The 26983-nt window shown below is 35.9% G+C and overlaps 1 protein-coding gene across 1 annotated transcript; it reads right to left on the bottom strand.

The window, feature by feature from the left end:
- Window positions 1-1084: 1084 nt before the first annotated feature.
- LOC127444825 (synaptic vesicle glycoprotein 2B-like) lies at window positions 1085-25937 on the bottom strand. Its single transcript, XM_051704370.1, has 13 exons — window positions 25770-25937; window positions 20141-20796; window positions 14118-14298; window positions 10374-10525; window positions 9544-9677; window positions 9064-9153; window positions 8785-8898; window positions 6331-6419; window positions 5986-6150; window positions 5071-5204; window positions 4773-4976; window positions 4497-4656; window positions 1085-2441 (listed from the first exon to the last, which is right to left on the bottom strand). Exons 2-13 carry the CDS (start codon window positions 20589-20591, stop codon window positions 2258-2260), a joined length of 2058 nt encoding a protein of 685 aa, XP_051560330.1. The 5' UTR covers window positions 20592-20796; window positions 25770-25937; the 3' UTR covers window positions 1085-2257.
- Between the last annotated feature and the right edge of the window lie 1046 nt (window positions 25938-26983).

Genomic DNA, 26983 nt, shown 5'->3' with positions numbered 1-26983 from the left:
CCATTCACCGCCATTCAAGTTTACCCAACTGTGATTCTACTTCCGCTCTGCAAACCCAGATGTGAAAAGTGTCCATTAGTAGAGGTCATTAAACTGAATTAATCTTGTCATTTTATTAATATGCTGTACACTACTCTGTGTCTAAGAAAATTATTTAAACTCAATCATATTATCAACACAGAGAAACGCATAGCCTACTTAAATTATTCTGGCTACATTTCAATTATAAAAAGATGTCATATGTATTCAAATATTTTTATTAAAATGGTTTTGGCTAATGTACACTCACAGTAACTAGTAATCATGTAACTAGTTAACCATTACATTTTTTACTTAGTCTGTTTTTAATATATCTCTTGAGAATTTGATTTCCTGATGAACTTTGTGACCGAAGATCTGTGACCTCTAGCCGGTCCTCTCTGTCTGCATCTGTTAGTGTGAGAAAGTGAAAGAGTGAGTTAGCATTGTGCTAGATTTGGCACTTCTATTCTGCAGACCCATGACTGAAGCTGGCATCTCTGTGCGTCTTTCCACTCTTCTACAAACTCCCACAGAAACTCAACACTGGCTCAACTAAAACTACCTATTTTTCGTGTCCATTTTTTTTTAATGAAGCAACAAGTATGCTAAAGAGATAATTTGGCAGCATGCATGTCCATTGCTGTTTCTGTGACTTTAGTTCAGTCTAGCTGATAACAGTTCAATAACCTAACCTTTACTGTGACATAGCACAACCCATCAGAGTGAAGGTTATCTCACCCTTGGTGTGAAACATTACAAGCAACGTAATCACAGACTAGAAATAAATCAAGAATGTACATTGTGCAATGAATGAAACTGTCATTGCAAATGCAAATTCTGTCTTTAATTCATGTTTGAAATAAAGCAGTGAAAATGTACATCATTAAACTGAACTGTACTGTAACAGAGAGATAAAATATAATCAAGCCATACACATGTAGCCACAATTTGTATGGTTAAATTCAATCTAAATCAGTTTAGAGGAGTAACATTTCACTTTATAAAGAAAAAAGGCCATGCCAATTTATAAATCTGGTGAAAGAACAAAAAACTTTGTTTCACACCTTTTGCATAAATAAATGATCATGACCAGAGGTGTGACTTACTCACACGTGTGCAATGGCCTTGTCTTTACAAGTGCCTTGCCATCCTTTCACTCACAGAAAAGCATGGGAACTACTCAAGAAATGAAAGTAATGTTTTATTTTTATACCATCACAAACCAGAACAAACAAAACAAAAGTAAATTGGGCTTTTCTTCCATGAAGTTTTGAATATGCAGTATAAAAAGACTTAATTATGCATTCCCTTTCATAAAGCCATTATTACTAGCTATGGAATATAAAGACTCTTTTGTAGCCTTTTCAGTCAGTATTAACCTATTGGAGATGTCATTTAAAAAAAAAAAAAAAAAAAAAATACATGTACATGACTTCTCTGTAGTCAAAAGTGAAAAATGTATAATAACTATAAATGAACATTTTTGAGCCCCTCCTTCATATTTACTATTCACACAATTGAATAATTGCATAAGCTAAAACTTTTCTCACAGGAAATTAACATTATACACATTTATCTCAAGTAAAATCTTAAAAATTTCTATTTTCATACAAACAATGCCATTCCTGTATAGCATGATCATGTTCTACTGAAAAGGCATGACAAATAATATTTGAAAAGATGGGAATCCAACAGCATTAAAGTTAAAACACAGTGAAAATATAATTATCTATTGTGAAATACATATATAGCACAGTAATACACAAATACAGCACAACAAAAACTAGACAAAAAGCAGGTAATCAGAAGAAGATAGCAAATTCAAAGAAAGTTCTGACCAAAATATCACAAAAAGAACTCATAACATGTACACAACACTTGCAAAAAGCAAAATGCAGAAATATAAATGCCGTGATGTTAACTTGTTTATAGCTGGAAGTCAGTTACAGTAAGTTTCAATAAAAATAGAGGGAATTTGTCTCACTCTAACCTCTAATAAGTTTTGTTTAATTGTAGCAAAGATATTTCCAAAAATGTCCAAATATCGGATTCCATACTTCACATATTCTGAAAAAAGTAATACTCAGGGAAAATGGCTATAACATGACACCATATCAGCTTTACATGATTCAGCCCTTTTGCTGTCAGTGTTCAGTAGTCCAAACATGAGGAAATCCAGATTCCAGCTGGACCAAACGCTGGTACGAGGCCTTGATGCTTGAGGAGTTTGGCTTTTTCACTGAAGAATGACCTCCCGTGTCTCAGGTAGTTTAAATGCCAGCAGTCCTCCACACACTAGCGCAGAGAAGGACAGGATGATGGGGATGATCTTGGTAATGCCGATAAACTTGCCAAAGATGAAACAGCTGATGATAGCTGCCAGTTTGCAGAGGCCGTTCAACACACCGAAAGCTGTGGCTCTGGGAACATAAGTGTAAGTGTGTAAGTGTAAGTGAGCACAGTATGGAAAAATAAGAACATTTACGAAGGTAGTATTTTCATATTACTAGGTATACCAAAACTGTACTCATACACGTTAGCACAGTGAAGAGTTGTCACGTGGCTAGCTGTCCAGCTGTCATTCAAGGAAGTTGTCACAAGGGTTTTATCTAAGTTACTATATGGTATTCAGTCAAAAGCACAATTACACAATTGTGTGTTTTCTCTAGCAGTGCTTAATGTGGTGGTTCCAGAGTCCAGACACCCATTTCAAAACCCTCTTAAAGGAATAGTTCACCCCAAAATGAAAAGTCTGTCATCATTTACTCCCCCTCATGCCAAACCAGATGTGCATCACTTTCTTTCTTCTGCAGAACACAAACAGAGATTTTAGAAGAATATTTAAGCTCTGTTGGTCCATACATTGCAAGTGAATGGTGACCAAGACTTTGAAGTTCCAAAAAGCACATAAAGGCAGCATAAAAGTAATCCATACGAATCCAGTGGTTTAATCCATGTCTTCTGAAGCGATCCAATTGGTTTTGGGTGAGAACAGACCAAAATGTAACTCCTTTTTCACTTTACATCTTGCCATTGCAGTCTCTAGGCACCATCATGATTTCAAGCTCAATTACACTTCCTAGTGCATGACGCATGCACAAAGTGATAGATGGTGCGATAGGAAGTGTAATCGAACTTGAAATCATGATCGCCAAGGAGACTGCTGATTTCAAGATTTATAGTGAAAAAGGAGTTACATTTTGGTCTGTTGTCACCCAAAACCGATTGGATCACTTCTGAAGACATGGATTAAACCACTGAAGTCATTTGGATTTCAAAGTTTTGGTCACCATTCACTTACATTGTGAGGACCTACAGAGCTGAGAAAATCTTCTACAAACCTCATTTTGTCTTCTGCAGAAGAAAGAAAGTCATACGCATCTGGTATGGCATGAGGGTGAGTAAATGATGAGAGAATTTTAATTTTATGGTGAACTATTCCTTTAAATTGAAATCCTTTTTTTGAATTCAATCATTCAAAATTAAATTTTCAATATGTTCATATTTTTTGCTATAGCTGTTGGGTTAACAAGTGAACACAATAAAACTGACACACATTTAGACTCAAATGTGAACAATATAATGAAAGTAAATTTTAACTCAAAGCATGAATTATGTTATAAGGGCAAGGGTATTTTTCATAAATATAAGTTGTCACTTTATTATTGGGGCATTTTACTGAGACAACACATTTTTACTGTTGTATGAGTCTATTGTTATAAATGTATACAATTGATTAATTATTAATGATATATATATATATATATATATATATTTTTTTTTTTTTACCAGAACAGTGGTTTGATATTTTTGTATGTTACTCCTCACATTTTTTGCTGTTTCATAAATTGTTTTGTGTGTTAGATGAACTGTATCTTTTTCATGGGCAATAACAGTGAAAATGTTCAACAGCTTTTTTTTTTGTAACCGAGACTAAAAAATCTTGGTTTTATTCACTGGGCTTAAAAGTGTGAGAACCAGCCCCAATCTCCCCTTCACACTTTTATAGCATAGACTTTAGTCAGACTTGAATGAAAATGAGGCATCAGGGATACAGTAAGTACAATACATCCAGTGGGCTTCGGAAAACATGGGGTGTGAAAATTAGATGTGAACTTGAACCTTAAGACAAACAGAAAATATTAAACAGACTCTACAGCTATCAGCCTCATTTTCATTCACACCAAATAAGTCTTCTCTGATGGTAGTACGGTAGGTCTGTTGCTAAAAATGTTGCCACAGTATCAGTAGCATGCATATCTAAGAAAATTACGAAAAGATCTAAAAGCATTCTAATGTTCAAAGTCTTTCCAATGATTAGTTGAACTTGTAAATGCAGCTAAAGAAAATCTTATAAAGAACAGTACAGTATATAAAGACATAGATTGAAAGATATGTTAAAAACAGGTAAATCAACTGCCTTTTATTGATTAGAAATGCCTGAGATGTCTTTAGTGAATGGATCTTTGTTTTACCTTTTAGAGGCTGGATAGAGCTCCACAGTAATGACCTCAATGCCGTTCCAAGCTGCCGCACCAGCTGCAAAGAAGAGGCACTGGAAGGTGATGACCGCCCCCTGACTGAAGCATAAGAACAGGAAGAAGGTGCAGCCAGCCGATATCAGCATAGAACCCCCTACGGACACACATAAATCCACACAGCAAGTTGTAAGTTGCTAGAAATGTCTCATCACATTTTGAAATAAGCCATGACTGTTTGGCTAATATAAGCTGCTTTGTGCAACCACTCACCTATAATTTTAATTCTTCCAATTTTATCCATTAATAGACCTGCTATAATGTTGCCCGGTAACACAGACAAACTGCCGAGAAAGCTGACTAAATAGATCAAGATATCATTTTCCTCCTGGAAGTTTAGATGGCAGCCTTTTTTGGGGTGCAAAAATGTTGTATTTTCCAGCTTACAGTCAATGAACTTTGAATCTTCCCACAGGTCTGTAAGAAACACAATAATTAAAAATTTGCCAGCCAAAACAATTATTCATCAATCTAATCAGATAGAAGTCAATAATATTTCTGATTTGAATACCAGTATTGTAGAAGACTGTGTTTTTAAGGGTGCAGTTCTCGAAGAAGGTCTCTGTTGACTTGATGTCCTCAAAATAACAGTTCTCAAACAGCGAGTCCTCAAACTTCACATTTCTAATTTCTATATTGACAAACCTGCAGGTAAAGTACACAGAATTGTCTGGTCAACCAATGCATAGATCTACATTTGTCCTTCATTGATAAAATATGATTTATATTGTCATATTCATATCTACATGATCACACAGAAAGTCGGCATGTTTTTTCTGAGAGTTCCAATACCCTAGTATTGGCCATATTATGCTGACTTATTGACAAGCGCCATCTTTTATAAAGACATGTTTGCATCGGCTCCAGCATGTTTATCTTCCCTTGTGACATGATCTGAAGTACATTGAGTCAGTTGAGTGGGAAACCCCGGTTCGGATCCCGCATTGAAACCAGGAAGTACTCACATTCGCATAATCAATGAAGAGGGCGATTCGGAGGTTGCATTTCCCCCTCTAACATTACATTTTTTCTCTACTGATGGTTAGGTTTAGGTTTGGGGTTTGGCCTGGGGGTACAGTTTATAAAAATATGCATTTCTCTTCATAATATTACAGCCTGTACAGCTGCAAACATCTCGCTTCACAACTCACTTTTGGTGCGCCTCCATGGACATTACACATGGAATTGTTAGGCCCATATGCCTAACAACACTTACCGCTTTGGCCACTGGGGACAGTTTTCTGAATTTCGGTAAGCACAGACCAATTTTAGCTGAAGAAAAGTCAACCTACTGTTAATTTTTTTTAATGTTAAAATTCTTTATTATATCTTTATATTCTTTATTTGGTGACGCAAGTCGCACAGAAATTACATACTTATGCTCTAAAGATGGACAGACAGTTAATGTGGTAATCTGATATTGTACCTGTCATGGATATACTCCCCCTCTTTGTGGACCTGATTTTGTAGAGTGAAATTGAAATGAAAACGTTCCACTTTCTCACGATGAAAGAGCTTGACGTTGGACTCATACTCTTCATACTGCAGGTACTTGATCTGGTCAGGAAACCACACTCCCAGGCCATAATAGCTGTATAGGAGAAAATGTACGGATTAATAGGTAATTTGCTGTTAATAAAAGACGATGGTTGGATTAATAGGACATTTATTGTAAATGAAGTAATTCCTTAACTCAATCCACTGCTGTCTAATTCCATGCAATTTCTAAGCTTGAGTTAATTTGAAAAGTAATGCACAGAGAGTTGCTCACCTGAAGGCCATAGTAAACCACACAATGGCAATGAACAAACCATGGAGTCGGAGTTCAGGTGCAGCCAGGGACATCATGTTCTTCATGACCTTTTGAAGCACAATAGAAACAATCATTTCATACTTTTGCAATTCAATCATCTTAAAGACCCCATGAAATCACATTTGTAGTTTTGTAGTTTTTGGCCATTTTTATTAGCTGTTATTAACAGTTGAACAAATATGCAGATATATACATTTAAATTTGCAGTCTTTCTTTACTGGGGAAATGGACATTGCTGACTACACAGATTTTTGTCCGATGAAATTCTCTCTAGATCGAGAATGTCAGTCTCTTAATTCACAAAACAATGCACTATTACGTTGAAAATCACAGTTCATGGCTGTAATATAACTAAAGCCTATTGGCTATTAAAAAAAAAAAAAAGTCATTTAAGATGTCTGTCCAAATTTCCAGTTTTAATGCAAAATATATTATATATCATTAAAGATACAACTGCACAATTGCAGAAATAATGAGACAAAGTCTTTTGGGGTTTTGTGGCTTTCTTAACTTCATGTCTTTTAGATTTAAAGCCATCTCTATGCTTGTGTTCTCCTACAAGCTGAGAATTTAACCTTTAGGAGACATACATATACCCCCCCCCCCCGTCAAGAATGCAGAGGCAGGACCCAATAGCAGAGTTAAAAAATTGAATGTATTAAATACAAAATATAAAGTGAAAAAACTCAAACTCCCAAAAGGGGGAAAAACAATAAACATAAACTACCCTGAAGGGGAAAAAACAAAGGAAATATAATCCAGGCTGGAGCAGGGGAAACAAGATACAGGACTGACTGGACCAAGGTAGGGATGGGAATAATAAACAGAACCAACCAACTTGACCGACTGGAAAACAAGCACACAAGAATGGAAACAAAACGAACTGGCACTGGACAGCAAACACGAGGAGATTAAAATAGGGAGAGAAATCAAACGGGTTAACAGGGGACAGCTGAGGCAAATTAACTAATAATAAGCAAACAAGGATGCAGGGTATGATGTAAGACAGAGAGACATGCAGCGATGACAACAAAATACCCAAATAGCATGAGTGCACATCGCCAAGACAATAAGGCAATATACACCCATGCCAACGCCAAACAAAGTGATGCGATGCATTCTCACACTAAACAAATCCTAAGCATACATCGCGAGGCAAACGCCACGTGATGCATGCAACAGGTGACAAAAACAAGACAGGGCACCTGTGCGAGATTTCAGCCACACACACACCTGACACCTTAGACCAAAGAGACCAAACCTCAGCACAACATGAAGACAGCTTGTGACCCGGGCACGCAATGCGAGCGTGACGCGAGGCGCACCCGCATCCACGAGAGACAGACAAACTGTTGACGTGAGTGCATACTGCCAAGATGACATTAGCGTGATGCACCCACGTCAATAACAGACAGTCATGGAGCACGTGTGTCCGGACCCCAACATAGACCAAAACCAAACCAGACAGGAAGTCAGAATCCAGACACCGTGCTCCTGACATGAAACAAGACAGACCAAAGAGCGCACGGCAGGGAATACAACTGGAACCATGTGCTCACACAAAAACAGACAACGAAACATAAGACAGACATGGGACGATGATGCCATGGTCCTGTCAGACAAATACCTAGACTGACAGAGTGATAGGACTGTGACACCCACCCCCTAAAACTAAAACCTATTATAGAAATATTCCAGGTTCAATACAAGTTAAGCTCAATTGACTGCATTTGTGGTCTAATGTTGATTACCACAAAATAAATAAATATATAAAAAAATAAATAAAAAACTGACTCGTCCCTCCTTTTCTTTAAAAAAAGCAAAAATCTGGGTTACAGTGATGGACTTACAATGGAAGTGAATGGAACCAATTTTATAAGTAGAAAAGTAGAAATATATTTTTCTGGTAATCAAACTGTGCCACAACTTCTGTCAACTTGTACTGAACCTGGAATTTTCCTTTAATGCAGTGGTTCCCAACCCTGTTGCTGGAGGCCCCCCAACACTGAACATTTTGTATATCTCCCTTTTCTGACACACCCAATTCAGGTCTTGGAGTCTTCACTAATGAGCTGATGAGTTGAATCAGGTGTGTTTGATTAGGGAGATATCCAAAATGTGTAGTGTTGGGGGGTCCTCCAGGAACAGGGTTGGGAACCACTGCTTAAATGTATGAGCCCTTTAATATGTCCTGCCCAAACTTCCTGTTTCAATAGTAAATATATCAACAGAGTAAAGGGGTCTTTATAATAGAAATTTTGTGCTAGTAACTTAAAATTACGATGTTGTTGTTTGAAATGTTGTTACACTTGCAAGCAGGCACTTGGCAGGTTAACTAATAGCCAGGCAATGGTGGCAGATACAGATCATTCTTTCAGATAAACCTTTGACATTTTCTATATATTTGCATACCTGTTTGACCAGGGTCATATGTCGGACCATGAATCTCTGGAAGGCAGTGCCAGTTTCACTCTGAATCTCTATAAATTCATCATCCTGAGTGAGGGATGTTTTGATCTGAGAAACCTGAAAAAGAGGTATTTATTTCATATAATAGCATTTGTAGATGCAATCAATTCAGCCCTATATTCAATAAACTCTTCAAATACAAGGCACAAAACATTGTTATAGTTCTTTGTGATGGTCTCCTGTGCTGTAGTTTGGTGATCTATAATTTTAAAGTTGACACACTTGAAACACTTTCTCTGGCTCTCCCTTCGCCCTCCAGTTGGTGTCATGGACCTGTCTGAGGATCATCCAAGCTTCGTCATGTCTTGCAGTCTGAAAATTACAAAAGTGACAATGAGCCTGGAGCCTGTGACTTCCTGTGGCAAATTAAGGTTGCTGCTGGAAGAGGTGTTATTGAGGCCAGTAGCTGGCCAGTCAATAAACATGATCATACTGGAAGTCGGCATGTTTTTTCCGAGAGTTCCTGTACCCTAGGATGGGCCCCATTAAATGGCTGTGTCATTTATTTTGCAGTACATTACATTCTGTGGACCATATTTATAAGCATATTAAATGAGCAGAGAGGTAGTGCAATGGGATGTTGCACTTTAAATTAACTACATCAAAAAAACATGTAAAATTTGGAAGTCATATAAAAAAATAAAATAAAATAAATAACTCTGCATGCCTATGCAGATACTCTGCATACTGCAGATCTATTACCTCCAGAAGGAAACGGGGGCTTTCCGGCATGAACACTAGCCCAGCGAGAGCAGCCACTGAGGGAAGGAAGCAAACCAGCGCAAACACACGCCAACTGTGGAACTGGAACTCTGTGCCCATACTGAAGCCCCAGCCTGCAACACAAAGCCACTAAAATCCTCAGAAACTTCAGAAATACAGGAAACATGACAAACATGTTCAAGAAATAATTTATATAACTAGTTAAATACCATGACAATAATGTCCCCAAATATTTAAAATGTGGAAGCAAAACTGATCAAATGTATACCTTGAATGCACTGGAAGACGCTTTGGATAAAAGCATCTACCAAATGCATAAATGTAAATGCAAAAAAAAAAAAAAAAAGTGGGAACCTGAAGTGGGTTCCTATTTTTTCTCAATATATCTCATTAAATTCAATTTAAGGCCTATCTAGTTTGCTGCTGTGTGTTTTTATACGGTTAGAAAAAGAATGTCCTCATGAAGGTAAAAAAATACCCCCAGAAATTATTTTCAGGGGGCAAATATTGGTCCTAATCTGACACTACTTATATCCAACTTTTAATATTGCTATAGAATTATGTTAGCATTACATTAACATGACTTCTCTAATGCGTAGCTCCTGTATTGGGGTTTAATAATCACAAAAGCCAGATGTACACCAGGTGGAAAAGCTCAATATTTCAGAGTTCTTTGCTCAATGCCATTCTTACTTTTGAATAAAATTCCAATTAGTCTAGTGTTTTCTTTCAGTCAGCTCTTATGTGCTTGCAGCAATTATTATTATTCAGATCATCAGAAGAAATTATTATGGTTGTATTACTATTACCATAATGTGGGATGATTCCCCAGGCGGTGAAGGAGGCGTACAGTCCCCCGAGCATCCAGAACAAACACAGCCAGCTGAGATGTTCTCCTCTCTTGTCTATCTGCAGGAACTCAGAGTAATATGTGTACACAACAGGGATCGACCCACCAATCCTGCAGGAAGTAATGAGAGACTTTGTGACAAAAATACAGCAATAAACAGATAGATAAAAAAAAAAAAAAAAAATACACAGTGCCTATATAGAAGCTATATTTAAAAAGTGGTTAAAATGTACATTAATTAATATAACATAAAATGACTCCAAATCAACCAACAAATGAGGAAAACACATTAGTTTATCATAAAGGAGCCAACAATATCAGCAGTGCCGAATTACCTTTTATTATTATTATTATTATTATTATTATTATCAACATTTCTGCGAAAAATGTCATAGCTTACAACAATATTCATTGTTATAAGATAATGTTGCTTTATAAAATCATGTTCTATTTCCCTAAATGACACTCTCAGTCCGGGTTCAATACAAGTTAAGCTCAATCGACAGCATTTGTGGCATAATATCGATTACCACAAAAATTTATATTGACTCGTTCCTCCTTTTCTTAAAAAAAAAATAAAAAATCTGGGTTACAGTGGAAGTGGAAGTGAATGGGACCAATTTTTGAACATTAAAATACTCACTGTTGACTACTCATTTACTAACCTTTTCTGTGTAAATTTATAGCCAATTTTACAACATCGTTGCCATGACGATGTAATGTCAACAAACCATAAAACACTACAATGACTGTAAAAATAATTATTTAAACAACTTTACAGCTCAAATAACACATGAGTTTTAACATAATAATTAATGTAAGTGCTTTTATAAAATTATAAGCTTCACATTTCTGCTTTTAACCCTTCTGTGGTCTTAACAATCAAATCCTTACATTGTCCTTAAGTGTCAAATTGACCCTTTTTTATGTTTAAATTAAAAAGCTTGTAATAAAGGCTCTATTTGCTCTATTGCTCTACTTTTGGTCGTAAATTGCTTGTCTAGGTGCCAGCAAAAAAAATAAATAAATAAGAAAAATAAGAAAAAAATAAGAAAAAAATATTTTTTTCTCTATCATATTCAGTTTCAATATACAGACCTGAAAGGCTGGGGACGTCCCAACACAGCTTCAAAAATCTTGTTTAAAAAAGCTTCAAAAGCGTGTAATAAAGGCTCTGTTAGCTCTTTTGCTCTACTTTTGGTCGTAAATCGTTTGTCTAGGTGCCAGCTAAAAAAATTATTTAAAAAAAGAGAGATTTTTATCTCTATCATCTTCAATTTCATACAGACCTGAAAGGCAGGGGACGCCCTAACACATCTTCAAAAATCTTGTTTAAAAAAGCTTCAAAAGCATGAAATAAAGGCTCTGTTAGCTCTTTTGCTCTACTTTTGGTCGTAAATCGTTTGTCTAGGTGCCAGCTAAAAAAATTATTTAAAAAAAGAGAGATTTTTATCTCTATCATCTTCAATTTCATACAGACCTGAAAGGCAGGGGACGCCCTAACACATCTTCAAAAATCTTGTTAAAAAAAGCTTCAAAAGCTTTTAATAAAGGCTCTGTTTGCTCAATCTCTCTACTTTTTGTCTTAAATTGCTCATCTAGGTGCCATCTAACACTAGAAATAAGATTTTTTTTCTTTATCACCTTCTACAGATCTGAAAGGCAGAGGAAGCCCCAACTCCGCCCATAGGCATCTGGTCTTTTTTGAGAAGCCTCACCATAAAATTGTAGAAAAGGTCAAAATGTTATTATAAGAACACTCATACTCAAAATTTCAATACATCAGCTCTTACCTTAGGTTGTTTTCTACCAAATGAGTCTATTTTTACTTGTCTCTCAGCTTGTCTGAGTAAATAATCCACTGTTATGTCTCGAATGTCCAGAAAAAAAAATGCAGTTCAACAAAAATGTATTATAAACAAATCATAGTTTGAATATGTTCCTGAATATTAATAATAAAATGTTATACATAATTGCAAACCTGATGTTCTTAGCTTTCAAATGACACTAAGAACACACTTGTAGTCCATTCATAGTACGAGATATTCTACAAAACATGGGGAAAGGGTGGGTCTTCCCCCCAAAAACTGGATGTTTATGGGCGGAGTCACAAACCATATTGGGGGGCCCCATGATTTTCAGATCTGTATGTTGTGATAGAAAGTGATAAAAAAAAAAAAAAAAAAAAAAAAAAATCTAAGACTATTACAAGCTTTTGAAGCTTTTTTTAACAAGATTTTTTAAGCTGTATTGGGGCATCTCCTGCCTTTCAGAACTGTATATTGGAATAGAAGGTACATCTTACATTATCACTTCTCTCCCATAATGTATCAGCATGCATTGGCTAGTAGCTATGAGGACAATTACAATGTTTCTGTAGTACAATGTTTCTGTCATGCATGAGTGCACAGTGGGAACTGAAAAGTCTGAAATGTTCTCTAGTTCACTTTTTGTTCACTTTTTTTTCTATTCACAATTTTTCATTTCATTACATCAACATAACACCTTGAGTTAAAATGTGAAACATCCATCCATCCTCTAAAGGCACTTGTCCTATGCTGGGTCGCGGGTAGTGCTGGAGCCTATCCCAGCTGTCTCGGGCCAAAGGCAGGGAAACACCATGGACAGGTGGCCAGTCCATCACAGGGCAAATGTGAAACATTTACATGAATTTCTTAGTATTTTTTATGTCCCCCTTTTTGCTTTATTGACAGCATGCACAGACATGGACTTCACGAGTTTGTGCAAAGCTTGATGGTCCATGTTATCCAGCAAGATTAGAGAATGTTTCAAAGAGAGTCTTGTGTGCTTCTTTGGAAGCAAGGAAATCTGACCTTTTGTATAAAGAGTGTACAAACATACACTACTGGTCAAAAGTTTTGAAACACTTGACTGAAATGTTTCTCATGATCTTAAAAATCTTTTGATCTGAAGGCATATGCTTAAATGTTTGAAATTAGTTTTGTAGACAAAAATATAATTGTGCCACCATATTCATTTATTTCATTATAAAACTAAAATGTAATAAAATTATTATTTATTTTTTTTTTTTAAATTGATGACTTGGACCAAACAATAAAGAAAAGCAGCCAATAAGTGCCCAACATAGATGGGAACTCCTTCAGTACTGTTTAAAAAGCATCCCAGGGTGATACCTCAAGAAGTTGGTTGAGAAAATGTCAAGAGTACATGTCTGCAAATTCTAGGCAAAGGGTGACTACTTTGAAGATGCTAAAATATAACACAGTTCTGATTTATTTAGGATTTTGTTTAGTCACAACATAATTCCCATAGTTCCATTTATGTTATTCCATAGTTTTGATGACTTTACTATTATTCTAAAATGTGAAGAAAAAAAAAAAAAAAACAAAAAAAAAAATAACATTATAATAAAGAATGAGAAGTGTTTTAACTTTTGACCGGTAGTGTATGTCACAAATTTTCTGATCTGATTAGTGATCTAGAAATGTTTTTCTTCTTCATTTTACAGCATGTAATTTCTTTTTTTAAAAACATATCACAATCCTAAAATGTTAGGTTTAAATGAAAAATCCCAGATTTTTAATGTGGTCTGGGACTTTTGGACCCCACTGTATGTCCAAGTGAGTCTTTGTGTGCCAATTGTCACAAGTTCATCATGGTTCATCAAGCTTTCTTTTTCAGCTTGTCAACTTGCTATCATTCTTCCTGTTTTAAGTCTTACCCAATTCCTGAACAGAGTCTGAAGAAGATGAAGAAGCCGTAGCTCTGGGCGAAACAGGACAGGAAGGAGAAGATGCAGTTGATGGCCAGAGCGTACAGTAAGCACTGCCGTCGGCCCAGTTTGTCCGCCAGACCGCCCCATACAACAGCACCAATCATCATGCCCACATACACTATTAAACCTGAAAAAAAGAAAAGAAAAACCACAATTCGCCACTGTTAGATATGAACCACAACTCATGTTGAAGCTAACTGATAACTTTTGTCTTTTTGTCTTCCTTGATATAAAATCATCCAGTAACTCATTATAATTACTTTAATTAGTCATTAACAAACATTATAAAATGCTTGACAGCATAGTTTATGTCCTAATAGTTAAATGTATCATGATGAAATTTTGATGTGTAATTTTGTGTATATAGTCATATACTGTATGAACACACATGCAGTACTATTCTGTAAAGCATTTTATTTAGTCATTTGTCATCAAGTACAGGGCTCTATTTTCATGACCCCAATAGGTGCAGCACTACGCACAACGGCCATGATCAGCGTCTTATCCAGTTTTCATGAGAACGGTAATTCTAAGAAAATTTTTCATGCCAGCACAAAAGGGCAAGTGGGCGTGGGTGGGAGTGTTTGCGCTGTCTGTGGGTTTATGTGTGCAAACTGTGGGGATTTTAAAGGTTAATGAAGTGGTGCAAAGCGCAATTTGCTTTTTTCCTGAGAGATAGGTGATTGCGGTAATCGTCAAGACGTTTCAAAAGCAGGTCTGTTTTCAGCACAAAGTCTGAATTCAGTTACTGCATTTGCAGTTTGGAGATTCCAGCAGCAGGTGGTAATAAAGTTAATGTCCAAACTCTGAAAATATAGTGAAACATCAAATGATGTCACTTACATTCACTGCCATAGCCATTTCATGAAACAAACATTTATGAGATTTGTGTCAAACTTTCTAGAGGTCAAGGTTTATTTTTCAGTTTTTATTTGTATATGTTATGTTTATATATACAATGTATTAATGATTTAATTTGTATTAGTAATTTTCTACCTGTTGTTGAAGAGGGATTTTTAAGTCGGTGAAAGAAGTTGGAGAGGGTAAAATGTTTGGATATGGGGAGGTCTTTATTTATGAAATTTTGACCACTTCATTATTTTGATTGCATTTTCATTTTTTTAAACTGTTATTTGAATTTAGACATATTTTTGGTTTAAGTTTTTTGTGTTTCAATAAATTGATTTATTTTTTAAAGCAAAATCAACCTGCTGATATTGCTTGTGCTTGAGAGGAAATGGACTATATAACAGGACGCAGATAATGCAATAACCGGAGAAGAACCCCAGAATTAAATTGCACTTGACCCAGCCCATTTGCGCTTTGTATGTGCAATTTAGCCAAACCCATTTGCTCCTAGACTTAATGCTTGCTTGCATGAAAATACCAAATCTACCCATTGACTTTGCACACATGACTAAAAGCATAGCATTGCGCTTAGCACTAGAGCTCTTAAAATAGGGCTCACAGTATTTTATTTAGTATTTAGTTAATGCCGTTTTAATAGAGGTTGTTATAAAGTGTCTTTTTTGTGTGTAAGATAAAGTATTTTTAATCTTGTTTAATGTTATTATTCATAAAAGACTTTTGTTGGCATAGTGGAATTGATTTAATGGTAGCCTACTACTTTGGATTAAATAAAATCATTCTTAGAGTAAAAACATTGTCTTATGATGCATTTAACAAAAGCATCAGAATATCATTCCACCCTCAGTCTCCTCTCTTGCCTTCCCTCGGCCTTTAATGGTGCTCTGCATCTCACACAAACACACACACACCTACTAATTGGAGAATGGGATAAGCGATTATCAGGCACGTGGCAGGGATTGTGAATGTCCCTATGAATTACACATCACTCCTGTACCAGACAGCAGGCAACCTTCATTCCTGATTCAAACTTTTCCTGCTTCTCCCTTATTATGTATGGTGGCACAATGCTGCCACGTAATTATTATTTTTTTCACTCAGTTATGTTGTAAAAATAACACCTTTTCTCGTAATAACAAGATATGTTGCAAAAACAACATCTTTTCTAGTAATAACGAGATATTGTGTCATAAAAACTACATCTTTTCTCGTAATAGAGAGATATTATGTCATATAAACAACATCTTTTCTCATATTAATGATATATTATGTCATAACAATTATATATTTTCACTTAACAACTGACAGTTCCTACGGTAATTTACCACTTTGTGCACTTGTTGGTAGTAGCAGCTCTGCTCTGTATATATAAATAACAGCAAATGAATTCAGCATATAACCATGACACAGTTATTTGAAATCAATAATCTTTTTTTTCTTCCCTGTTTAAGCCATAAATACATTTTACAATGTGGAAGTAAACAATAACACAAAATATGAACGGTTTGACTTTGACTTTTGTGAACTGGTTGTTGAGCTGTAATTCTCAAAAAATTATCAAAAAAAAAAAAAAAAAAAATCAAAAAAAAAAAAATAAGACTTACGCATTTCAATTTTATAAAAAAATTCAATCAAATTGAATTGAGTAATCTTTAGTAAAAAATAAAATCAATCTTAAAAATAGGCTAAAATATTTTTTGAGTGTGTAAGTTCATTTAGATTCATAAAATGCACTGAAATATCGATGTACAGGATAGCTTTAACAGGTTTTGGAGAAAAAAAAAACATTATTCATTGCACACTTTATTAAGTGGCAAATAAAATGTCAAACAAAAAATAATATTTTATTTTTTTTAATTTTCATTACAATGCCTCTGTAGTTTTATTCATTTAAATGCCTGACAAAACATTGGATTGCATTTCTATCTATATATTTGTTGTTTATAGAATAATTGATGTGAAATGCACTATAGATGAACAATCTCTAATAAACACGTTCAATATATTTATCATATGCAATCATTTGTAACATGATCTATTTGATAAGTGGTCAATGAAATTCTTGCATTATTTTCTAATTGTCATAGCTACTTTTACGATTTTACACTATCATATCTTTTTTATAAAACAAATATTATTCTCGTCCTTTTTGCGAACACTCCAAAACATCTTGGCTTGCAGTTTACCCTAACACGGTTCAGAAAACATTGCCCAGCTTCATTTTTTGGAATATGTTCCTCTAAAACCTACCGATTCTGGAGAAAAATCCCAAAATCCATGCTGATTTGACCAAATGTTACAAAATAAAACAATTTTACATGTAGGATTCATTTACCACTGGGTAGCTAAACTGAACTGTAAGCACAGGTGGGCTGGGACATGAATAGTCTAAGTTAATTTGTTAGATGCTCAAAACATCTTGCTAAAATGACAGATGATCTCATTTTTACGACATAATAACTAATTATTACAAAAATAGATGTCGATTTTACGACCTAATATCTCGTTATTATGAGAAAAGATGTCGTTTTTATTACATAATATCTTGTTATTACAAGAAAAGATGTCGTTTTTACGACATAATATCTCGTTATCATGAGATAAGATGTCGTTTTTATGACATATCTCATTACGAGAAAAGATGTCGTTTTTACAACATAACTGAGTGAAAAAAATAATAAGTACGTGGCAGCATTGCGCCACCATAATTATGAAATGCAACCTAGGAAATACTTTACAATCTGTTTCTTATATACCCCATGGTGTTGTTTTATCACCTGCTGTGTGTAATCACACTAAAGGAATATATACTTATTTGTTTTACTGGCTACAAAATTTCTGACAATGATTAGGCCTATATGTTGATTTGGTAAAGTTCATTTCTTTTAGAATACAGGATAAAATGCCCCTAATAACTGACAGATATCACTGTAATAGGTGTCTTTAGAAATTACACTTGTCTCTGTGATAGCTTTAGGCACTGTTAACAGCAATACACAATCTGAGTGTGTAGACTGATCCCACTGTGAATTCGGCGAGAGTAGGTCGAAAGTTCTGCTGCTGAAATCAGTCTATCTATGTTTACCGAAATTCGAAGCACTGCCCTCCTGTGGCCGAACATATGGGCACATGAGAGCTCCAGTTTCCAGGTGAAATGTCCACGGAGTGGCGCCAAAAGCGATTTGTATTCTTAGTTGTAAAAGACATAACAGTTAACAGTAATGCACATTTGATTAACTCTACCCCCAAACCCCAATCCTAAAACTCACCATCAGTAGAGTAAAAATGTAATTTTAGAGTGAAAATGCAACCTGCGAATCATGCTCACCATTGTGAACGCAATTACATCCTGGTTCCCATGAGACCAGAACCCATGTCTCAGTAGCGCTAAAGGGAAAGGTGATCACAATTAAATTGATGCAAAAATGTCTAATGAGCAGTGTCGGTGCTATGGGGGGCCTCGGGGGGCGTTGCCCCCTCACTTTGACCACTGTGCCCTCCCACATTTCGACCACCGATGTTTTAACACAGTGGGTGGACTCTTCAAATGGTCCATTACACACCGAAGGTGAATATACAACAAACTTCAAACCTAAAACTACTCTGCTTAGAATTAACGGTCTGCCCATGAAAAGTCTCTTTAATAGAAGCCAAAAAAGGAGAACAGATGTGCATATAGTCCACAGACACTGACAAACAGTTTCTTATAAAAAAATTTCTCCAAATACAAGAAAAAAGCATGCCTATTGAGTGTTTGAACTTGAGCTGTTCATCACTCTGTAGCGAAGTTCACACCAGCGGAAGTCATGTAAGTAAATTATTTGTTTATTATATTTAGCCTAAAATATATGAAGTATCAATCCTCTCTGTCTTTGATTTTCCTGATCTTTAGTTTAAGTTTGATAATTACATTTTATTTTAGTCTACTTTGAAGCAAAGCAGTGCTTACATAACAGAAGGGGGGAAAAGAAAAAAGGATAAAAATATTATTCAAATAAAATGGCTAATATAAACTGCTTGTTTTTGTTAAAATTGACACATTAAAATTCCAAATGCCCCTCCTGGGCAACTCCTTCACTAGCAACTTCACAAACCTCTTATGACTCTGTTTTGTGGCAACATATCTAGCTCTAAAATCTTCGAACAACATTAAACATACACTCAGTGACCACTTTATTAGGTATACCTGTACACCTACTTTTTCATGTGATTATCTAATCAGCCAATCGTGTGGCAGCAGTAAAATGCATAAATCGTGCAGATACGAGTCAGGAGCTTCAGTTAATGTTCACATCAATAATCAGCATGGGGAAAAAATGTGATCTCAGTGATCTCAACCGTGGCATGATTGTTGGTGCCAGACGAGCTGGTTTGAGTAGTTCTGTAGCTCAGCCTGGTCTGGTCTGGTCTGATGAATCTCAATTTCTACTGAGGTATACAGATGGTAGGCCCACTGCAGCCTCAGCTTTCTGTTCTTGGCTGACAGAAGTGGAAGCTGTTGTAGCCCATCCGCCTCAAGTTTCGACATGTTGTGCAGACTGAGATGCTATTCTGCTACTACAATTGTACAGAAGGGTTATCTGAGTACCGTAGTCTTTCTGTCAGCTCGAACCAGTCAGGCCATTCTCTGTTGACCTCTCTCATCAACAAGGCGTTTCCATCTGCAGAACTGCAGCTCACTGGATGTTTTTGGCACCATTCTGATTAAACTCTAGAGACTGTTGTGTGTGAAAATTCCAGGAGATCAGCAGTTACACAAATACTCAAACCAGCCCATTTGGCACCAACAATCATGCCTTGGTCGAAATCACTGAGATCACATTTTTCCCCATTCTGATGGTTGAAGTGAACATTAACTAAAGCTCAAGACCCGTATCTGCATGATTTTATGCATTGCACTGCTGCCACATGATTGGTTGATTAGATAATTGCATGAATAAGTAGGTGTACAAGTGTACCTAATACAGTGGTCACTGAGTGTAAGTCTGATACTTTTACTAAAGCCTTTTTTTTTTGTAAATAAAATATTATAAAATTTGTATAAAATGTATGTTGTCTGATCAGAAATAACGTTTATTCTGAACCCCCTCTTCCTCACTTACCAAGCATGCCCTTGTCAGCATTGGACAGGCACATGTCCTTCTCAGCACTGGGAAGGGCGAAACCCACTACAAAGCACTCCACCCCATCAGCCATGAGGGCCAGGCCCAGCACCGTGAAGAGGGTCCACTGGAAACGCCCGTGGCCGCAGTCTTCCATGATGGTCTCATACTGCTCTGGCAACGTCTCCTCTTCAGCCTCAGCAGCCATTCTGGCCTTCATCCGGGCTTCCCTTCGTGCAGCTCTCCGTGCTTCCTTGATCTCGTCCGGATGGGGGATGCCCTGGTACTCCCCCTCATACATCTGATCTTCTTCATCATGCCCCTCTGTGGCATCACTGGCAGCATCTTCCTCCTGAGGTGGGTAGTCTGTCTGATAGGGGTAATTGTCTTCTTTATATGTAGGGTAAGTTTCTCCCTGCTGGTTTATATTGTTTTGGTATGGGTCATCCATGTTGGTTTGAATCAGTTATATTCTTGCAGACGGAATTAGCTAAATTGGCATTATCCCCCAAAATCTCCCAGCCTTTGGTCAAACTTCCAGATGCAAGGTCCAAAAATGCTTTTATGTGCACCTCTTTTAAGTTAAGGCCCCAATATTTATGTTGACAATGAGTTATTTCCCTTTGGTTGGTTCTACACAAGGCCACATTCTGCACCTGCATAACAAGAACATTAGCATTAGCATTAAATTACAGTGAAACAGATCTTTGTCATAAATGCAACTGGTTGAAACATCTGCTGATGTTTCAACTTCTAAAATGTGGTCTCAGCAAATACTAAGTTTTCTACCTCTTGAAAAGATAATTTGTGAACTTTTCAATAAGCAAGATGAATTTGGTAGCATATGGTTGTCATTGTATTACTTTATAAACACTAGTCATTATAGTCATCATTATTATTTTTTTACTTGTCAATTGAATAATATTCTTCATATTTTCTGTATATTCATTTATTTCAGTATGTATGTTTGTTTGTTTTTTGAGGGGGAGCACTTAATTGTATTATAAGTTTTGTTTGTAATTAAAATATCAATAAAAATAAATAAATGCAATAGGATCATATACAGACAAAGGCACTTTTCAAGCAATGAGCTCAAGTTTCTGGGTGAAATTTCCACAGAGTGAAGCCAAAAGCAAATTTGTTTTTTATTTTTTATTTTTTTATGTACTACAGTCAACATAATGCATATGTTATTAACCTTTCCCCCTAATCCAAACCATAACCCTAACCGTCAGTGGAGTAAAAATGACATTTTAGAGCAAAAATGCAACCTCCGAATAACCAAATTGCACTCATCATTGTTTATGTTAATCGTAGCATGGATTTCTGGGCCTTATTAGCGTATTAGTGTATTGTCTTGGCCCCTTTCATTTTTTTTTTTTTTTTTTATCCAATTTTCTCCCAATTTGCAATGCTCAATTCCCACTGATTAGTAGGTCCTTGTGGTGCTGCGGTTAATCACCTCAATCTGGGTGGTGGAGGACAAGTCTCAGTTGCCTCTGCTTCTGAGACCGTCAGTCTGCGCATCTTATCACGTGGCTCGCTGCGCATGACATCGCGGAGACTCACAGCATGTGGAGGCTCATGCTACTCTCCGCGATCCACGAACAACTTACCACGTGCCCCATTGAGAGCGAGAACCACTAATCACGACCACGAGGAAGTTACCCCATGTGACTCTATCCTCCCTAGCAATCGGGCCAATTTGGCTGCTTAGGAAACCTGTCTGGAGTCACTCAGCACACCCTGGCGTCAGTACTCGCTGAGCTGGGGGCAGCTCAGTGGTAAAAGATGCTGGCTGCCACCCCTGGAGTTTGCTAGTTCACTAGTTCGAATCCCAGGGTGTGCTGAGTGACTCCAGCCAGGTCTCCTAAGCAACCAAATTGGCCCGGTTGCTAGGGAGGGTAGAGTCAAATGGGGTAACATCCTTGTGGTCGCTATAATGTGGTTCGTTCTCGGTAGGGCACATGGTGAGTTGAGTGTGGATGCCGCGGTGGATGGCGTGAAGCCTCCACATGCGCTATGTCTCCGTGGCAACGCGCCCAACAAGCCACATGATAAGATGCACGGGTTGACGGTCTCAGACGCGGAGGCAGCTGGGATTCGTCCTCCGCCACCCGGATTGAGGTGAATCACTACATGACCACAAGGACTTAAAAAAGCGCATTGGGAATTGGACATTCCAAATTGGGTGAAAGGGGAAAAATCCAAAAAAATAAAAATAAAAAATACTCGCTGAGCTACCCAGGACCCCTGGGCCCCTTTCATTTAAAAATATACAGTTAAAAATGTGTTGTGGGCCCCCCTTGACCTGTGGGCCCCTAGAATTGTTACCACCTTTCACCCCATAAGCTACGGCTTTTACTTCTAATGCAATTACTTCCTGGTTTCTACAGGACCAGATCCTGTGTCTCTGAGATTGTTCACACCACAAGCTATAATGTCTTAAAAGGGAAAGACGCTAGTCAGGAATTCGGCAGAATGGGGTCGATTTCAGGGTACATGAACATTCGGAAGCAGCATGTTGATTTCCAGTGTGATCTTTTTGGGTTATGAGTAAATGAAAACGGCTAATGGCCCAGAAAAGCGAAGTATCATTTGTCTACAGTTGCCACTTGATTTATTATTTTGCTATTTAATACCATTATATCTAATACCTTTTGGTGCAACTGTTGAAAACAATGGTATATGCACTGATGTTGGTGTGCGATTAAGAAGTTTAATTAACAGGAATTAAAAATTTTGACTTAAAGATTTTATGTTAACAAAAAATGATTAAATATAGCCTAGTACCGTTACTTATTCTGGTTTCATGCTGGCACATGAGTGTCTGATACAAAAAGGATAATCACAAGCTCTCATTGGTTAGTGTGCCAGGGAATGAAGATCTTGCTCATTTCATCCTGCATTTGAACGCAAACAAAATTCAACAGAAATGTAATTCTTGTCATTTTTTGCTTCCTCACAAGGATTGTAAAAACTGAAATCACCTGTGGGGACCAGCATACGATCCCTATAAGAAAAACGGCTTAATAAACATACTAATGTTTCAATGAAAATCTAAAAATGCATTGAGACCTTGACAGTATTCTTTAGTAATCATTTTTACAAGTTATAGCTGTGATTTAATCCAGTTTTTTTTTTTCTTTTCGATTTGATTCTGCCCCATGAACAGTGACTCCCAGATTAAATAGGGTGATAAAGATGTCTAATGATGAAATAATCAATGGATAAGAATATTACATGAGAGGAAAAAACAAACAAACATCCATAGGTTATATTTGTTTGCAAAGAAAATGCTATTTAAGATCACTTCCGTGGTGATTAACACATTAAAATGCACTATTTATCCCAGAACACTGAGAGTTCTATCTTGCATGAACAGTACATTTAAAAAAGAGATTACTGAGCAAAAGCATCTACTGTACAGTCACTGAGTGTCCCCTCTCAACCTGGTCATTTTGATCTGAGAGTCCCAGATGGTTGTTATGTAACTTTAGACTTGTACTATGGCGGCCTAGCAAATGCATGCCGTTAGATCTGTTGGGACTAGTATTGGGCTGGATAATTATATTTATGCATTTGTAACAGTGTTTTAAATGCATTGCAATGCAAAATTTGGACAAAAAAATTGTCTAATTTTTTTAGAATCGTGTACTTGATTTCATGATAACAGTTTATAAAAATGTTGTATTTGTTAACATTAGTTAAGTACATTGTTAACATGAAATAACAATGAACAATACTTTTACTTAATTTCAACATATACTGATACATTTGTAACACTTTACAAGGTTCCATTCGTTAACATTATTTAATGCATTAGGTATCATGATCAAATAATGAACAATATATATTTTTAAAGCATTTTATTAATATTAGTTAATGTTAGTCAATAAAAAAATAAAACAATTGTTCATTGTTAGGTAATGTTAGTTCAAAGTGCATTAACTAATGTTAACAAATACAACTTTTGATTTAAAAAATTGTTTGTATATGTTGAAATTAACATTAACCAAGATTAATAATTGCTTTTAAAGCATTGTTTCTTATTAGTTCATGTTTACTAATGTTGTTAACTAATGTGAACAAATGGAACCTTTTTCCATTTTTAAAATGAAAAGTTGTATATATCTACATTAGATAATGCATTATGAACTATCATGAGCTAACAAGGAGCAATTGTATTTTCATAAACTAACATGAACCAAGAGTAGTAAATTCGGTAATAAATGCTGTTCGTTGTTAGTTCATGATACCTAATGCATTTACTAATGTTAACAAATGGAACCTTTATTGTAAAGAATCACCAATTTCATTTGTCATACCAAAGCACCATTTAAAGAAACTGCAGAAATGTTAAAAGGAGATTAAAAATAGTAAAAAATGTGACAAGGAACAGCACCTAAAATGTTAAATAATATAAACGTAAATTCTTGATGTTAGAAAAAATAATAATTGATTGACATGTTATGCACCAACAACCCTTATACTTACCTAGCTAAAGTAATTTTTAATTGCTAAAAGTGTAGTTTCACACTAACGGAAAGTGTAAAGTACTGTTTGTGAGGTGAGATGTCCATATATGGCTTATAGTGCACATGGTGTGGGTGGGTCATTATTGATGTCACTGCCTGGGAGGAGACATATCTAATGGAGGGCAACTCTGAAGGGCATGTTTGCTTAAGCATGTCACCTTAATTGTCAAGAAGCCTGCTGTCTGTGGGAAATGTCAGAGGGTGTATCAACTTTATCCCCTTTTCAAAAACACATACACTTTCATCTGTTACACAGATTACATCTTTTATACTTTCCAAATTTCTCTTTGATATGAAGAATAGCGATGATCTACTCTATCAAGGAGTAGGCCTATAATCATTTGACAATTTGGACACATTTGGACAATTTTTAACAGATTCTTGGCATGCTTTAGCATTGGTGATTAATTTATATATGTATATATATATATATATATATATATATATATATATATATATATATATATATATATAGATAGATAGATAGATAGATAGATAGATAGATAGATAGATATAGATATACTTGATATATTAGATTGCAATTATTTTGGAAGTGGAGCAAAATACAGCATAGCATTTTATAATGTAATTATAAAAACTACATTTACCAGTAGCAATTTTCTGTTTCTGTCAAAGAACTGTTGTCATTTGACTCTTTAAACTCACTGGAGGACAGATAGGGCTAATGGATATAGAAAATATCAATGGCTATAAAAGTCAATAAACAATCTGTTACAGATCCTGAAATAGAACATATCATGGCTTGGGGTATGGAGGCATTTTGCTTTTCCATCAGTTTTATAGATCTGTTACATTTACTGATGCAAGAAACTAGTATGCAATGTCACTTTCAAAGTGTAAATCTAATCTCTGCTTATGAATATAATTTCTCTTTTGGGAAAAGGAGAATAAAACTGAATAATCGTGGTTTATAATTTTTAGAACATTCCAAAATTGTACTATAAAGGGATATGAAGATACTGTAAATGTGCAGCATTCATCAAATGCAATCCTCTATCAGGCAACATTTAAAAGCAAAGGCTTTGAAAGCAGTTCTGAAATACATTTAAACTGAAATTGCATTAACTTACCAGAATGAATATTCCTCTGTGTCAGTGTTGTTCAGTACAAATAATAATAATAATAAAACAGACAAAAAGAAAAAGAGAAAATTCCAAAGGAAAATCCTTGCTGAGAGTTTCAGAAGGCAAGCCCTACATGTCAATTTAACAGAGCAGGGGATTATGGGCCGACCTCATGATCATCCAGATTGAATCTCCCCACACTTGATGCTGCCAGACCAAATGGAAGAGTCCACATCCAGTTTAAAGAACACAGTGGAACAAGTGGGGGGTGGGGGTGAAAAGGGGGCTAATGCTGTTGTAATGCATAGCATGTATGTTAAAGATTGTTCATGGAAAAAGCCAAACATGATCTCTTAAATAGGTTTTGATATGATAATTTAGATAAACCAACATTAACACAAATTATAGTTGTGCTAGAAATTATTTTAGCTGTGAAAGTGAAATTTCAGTGGCATATTTTAAATAATAATAATAATAATTATATATATATATATATATATATATATATATATATATATATATATATATATATATATATATATATATGGTTATTATTATTAATTTACCCCAACCTGAAAAAAAGCATTGCAGATTGTTAACAACCTTTTCCATTCTATAATATTTTTTTTCTGTCAGAATGTGCACAATGTTACAGTACTGCAGATTTATATTAACTCTGTCAGTAAAAAAATAAATAAAAATACTTTAGAAGATACACTTCCTTTATAAAACTCCTTGCGTCTTTCATGAGCATGTCATGGAACAATTTCCTTCTCAAACTAACATCAGTGACATATTAGGATTTAACTACCCTTTTCCCCCCTGCTCAGAGCTAGTTTGCATGGCCTGCACTGGGACAGTTTTATAGAGGGTGCATATCTTGCCCAGAGTAAAGCTCTCTAATCCCACAACCAGTAATTCTACTGCAAAGAGGATTAGCTCCACCCCAGCAGAACCATTGGCTATATTTAGAATCGCATTTATTCCCTGTGTTTTCACTCTTTGCCCCACCCCTTCACATTCCCCTCCCACCAATTAATCTGAACTTGCAAAATGGGCAGAAGCTGTAGCCTGATCTAAGACCAGCTTCACCTCTACAAATCCTAGGATTACCCATTTTATTGGGATAGCAAAACTGGTCTCAATTTATTGCTAAATTGCAACTTCAAGTCATTCAGGGTTTATTTATTTATTTATTTATTTATTTATTTATTTTTATA

Source organism: Myxocyprinus asiaticus, chromosome 1 (assembly GCF_019703515.2).
Source record: "Myxocyprinus asiaticus isolate MX2 ecotype Aquarium Trade chromosome 1, UBuf_Myxa_2, whole genome shotgun sequence".
NCBI lineage: Eukaryota > Metazoa > Chordata > Actinopteri > Cypriniformes > Catostomidae > Myxocyprinus > Myxocyprinus asiaticus.
The sequence above is the reverse complement of the archived record's forward strand: the minus strand, read 5'-3'. Positions and strand labels throughout refer to the sequence as shown.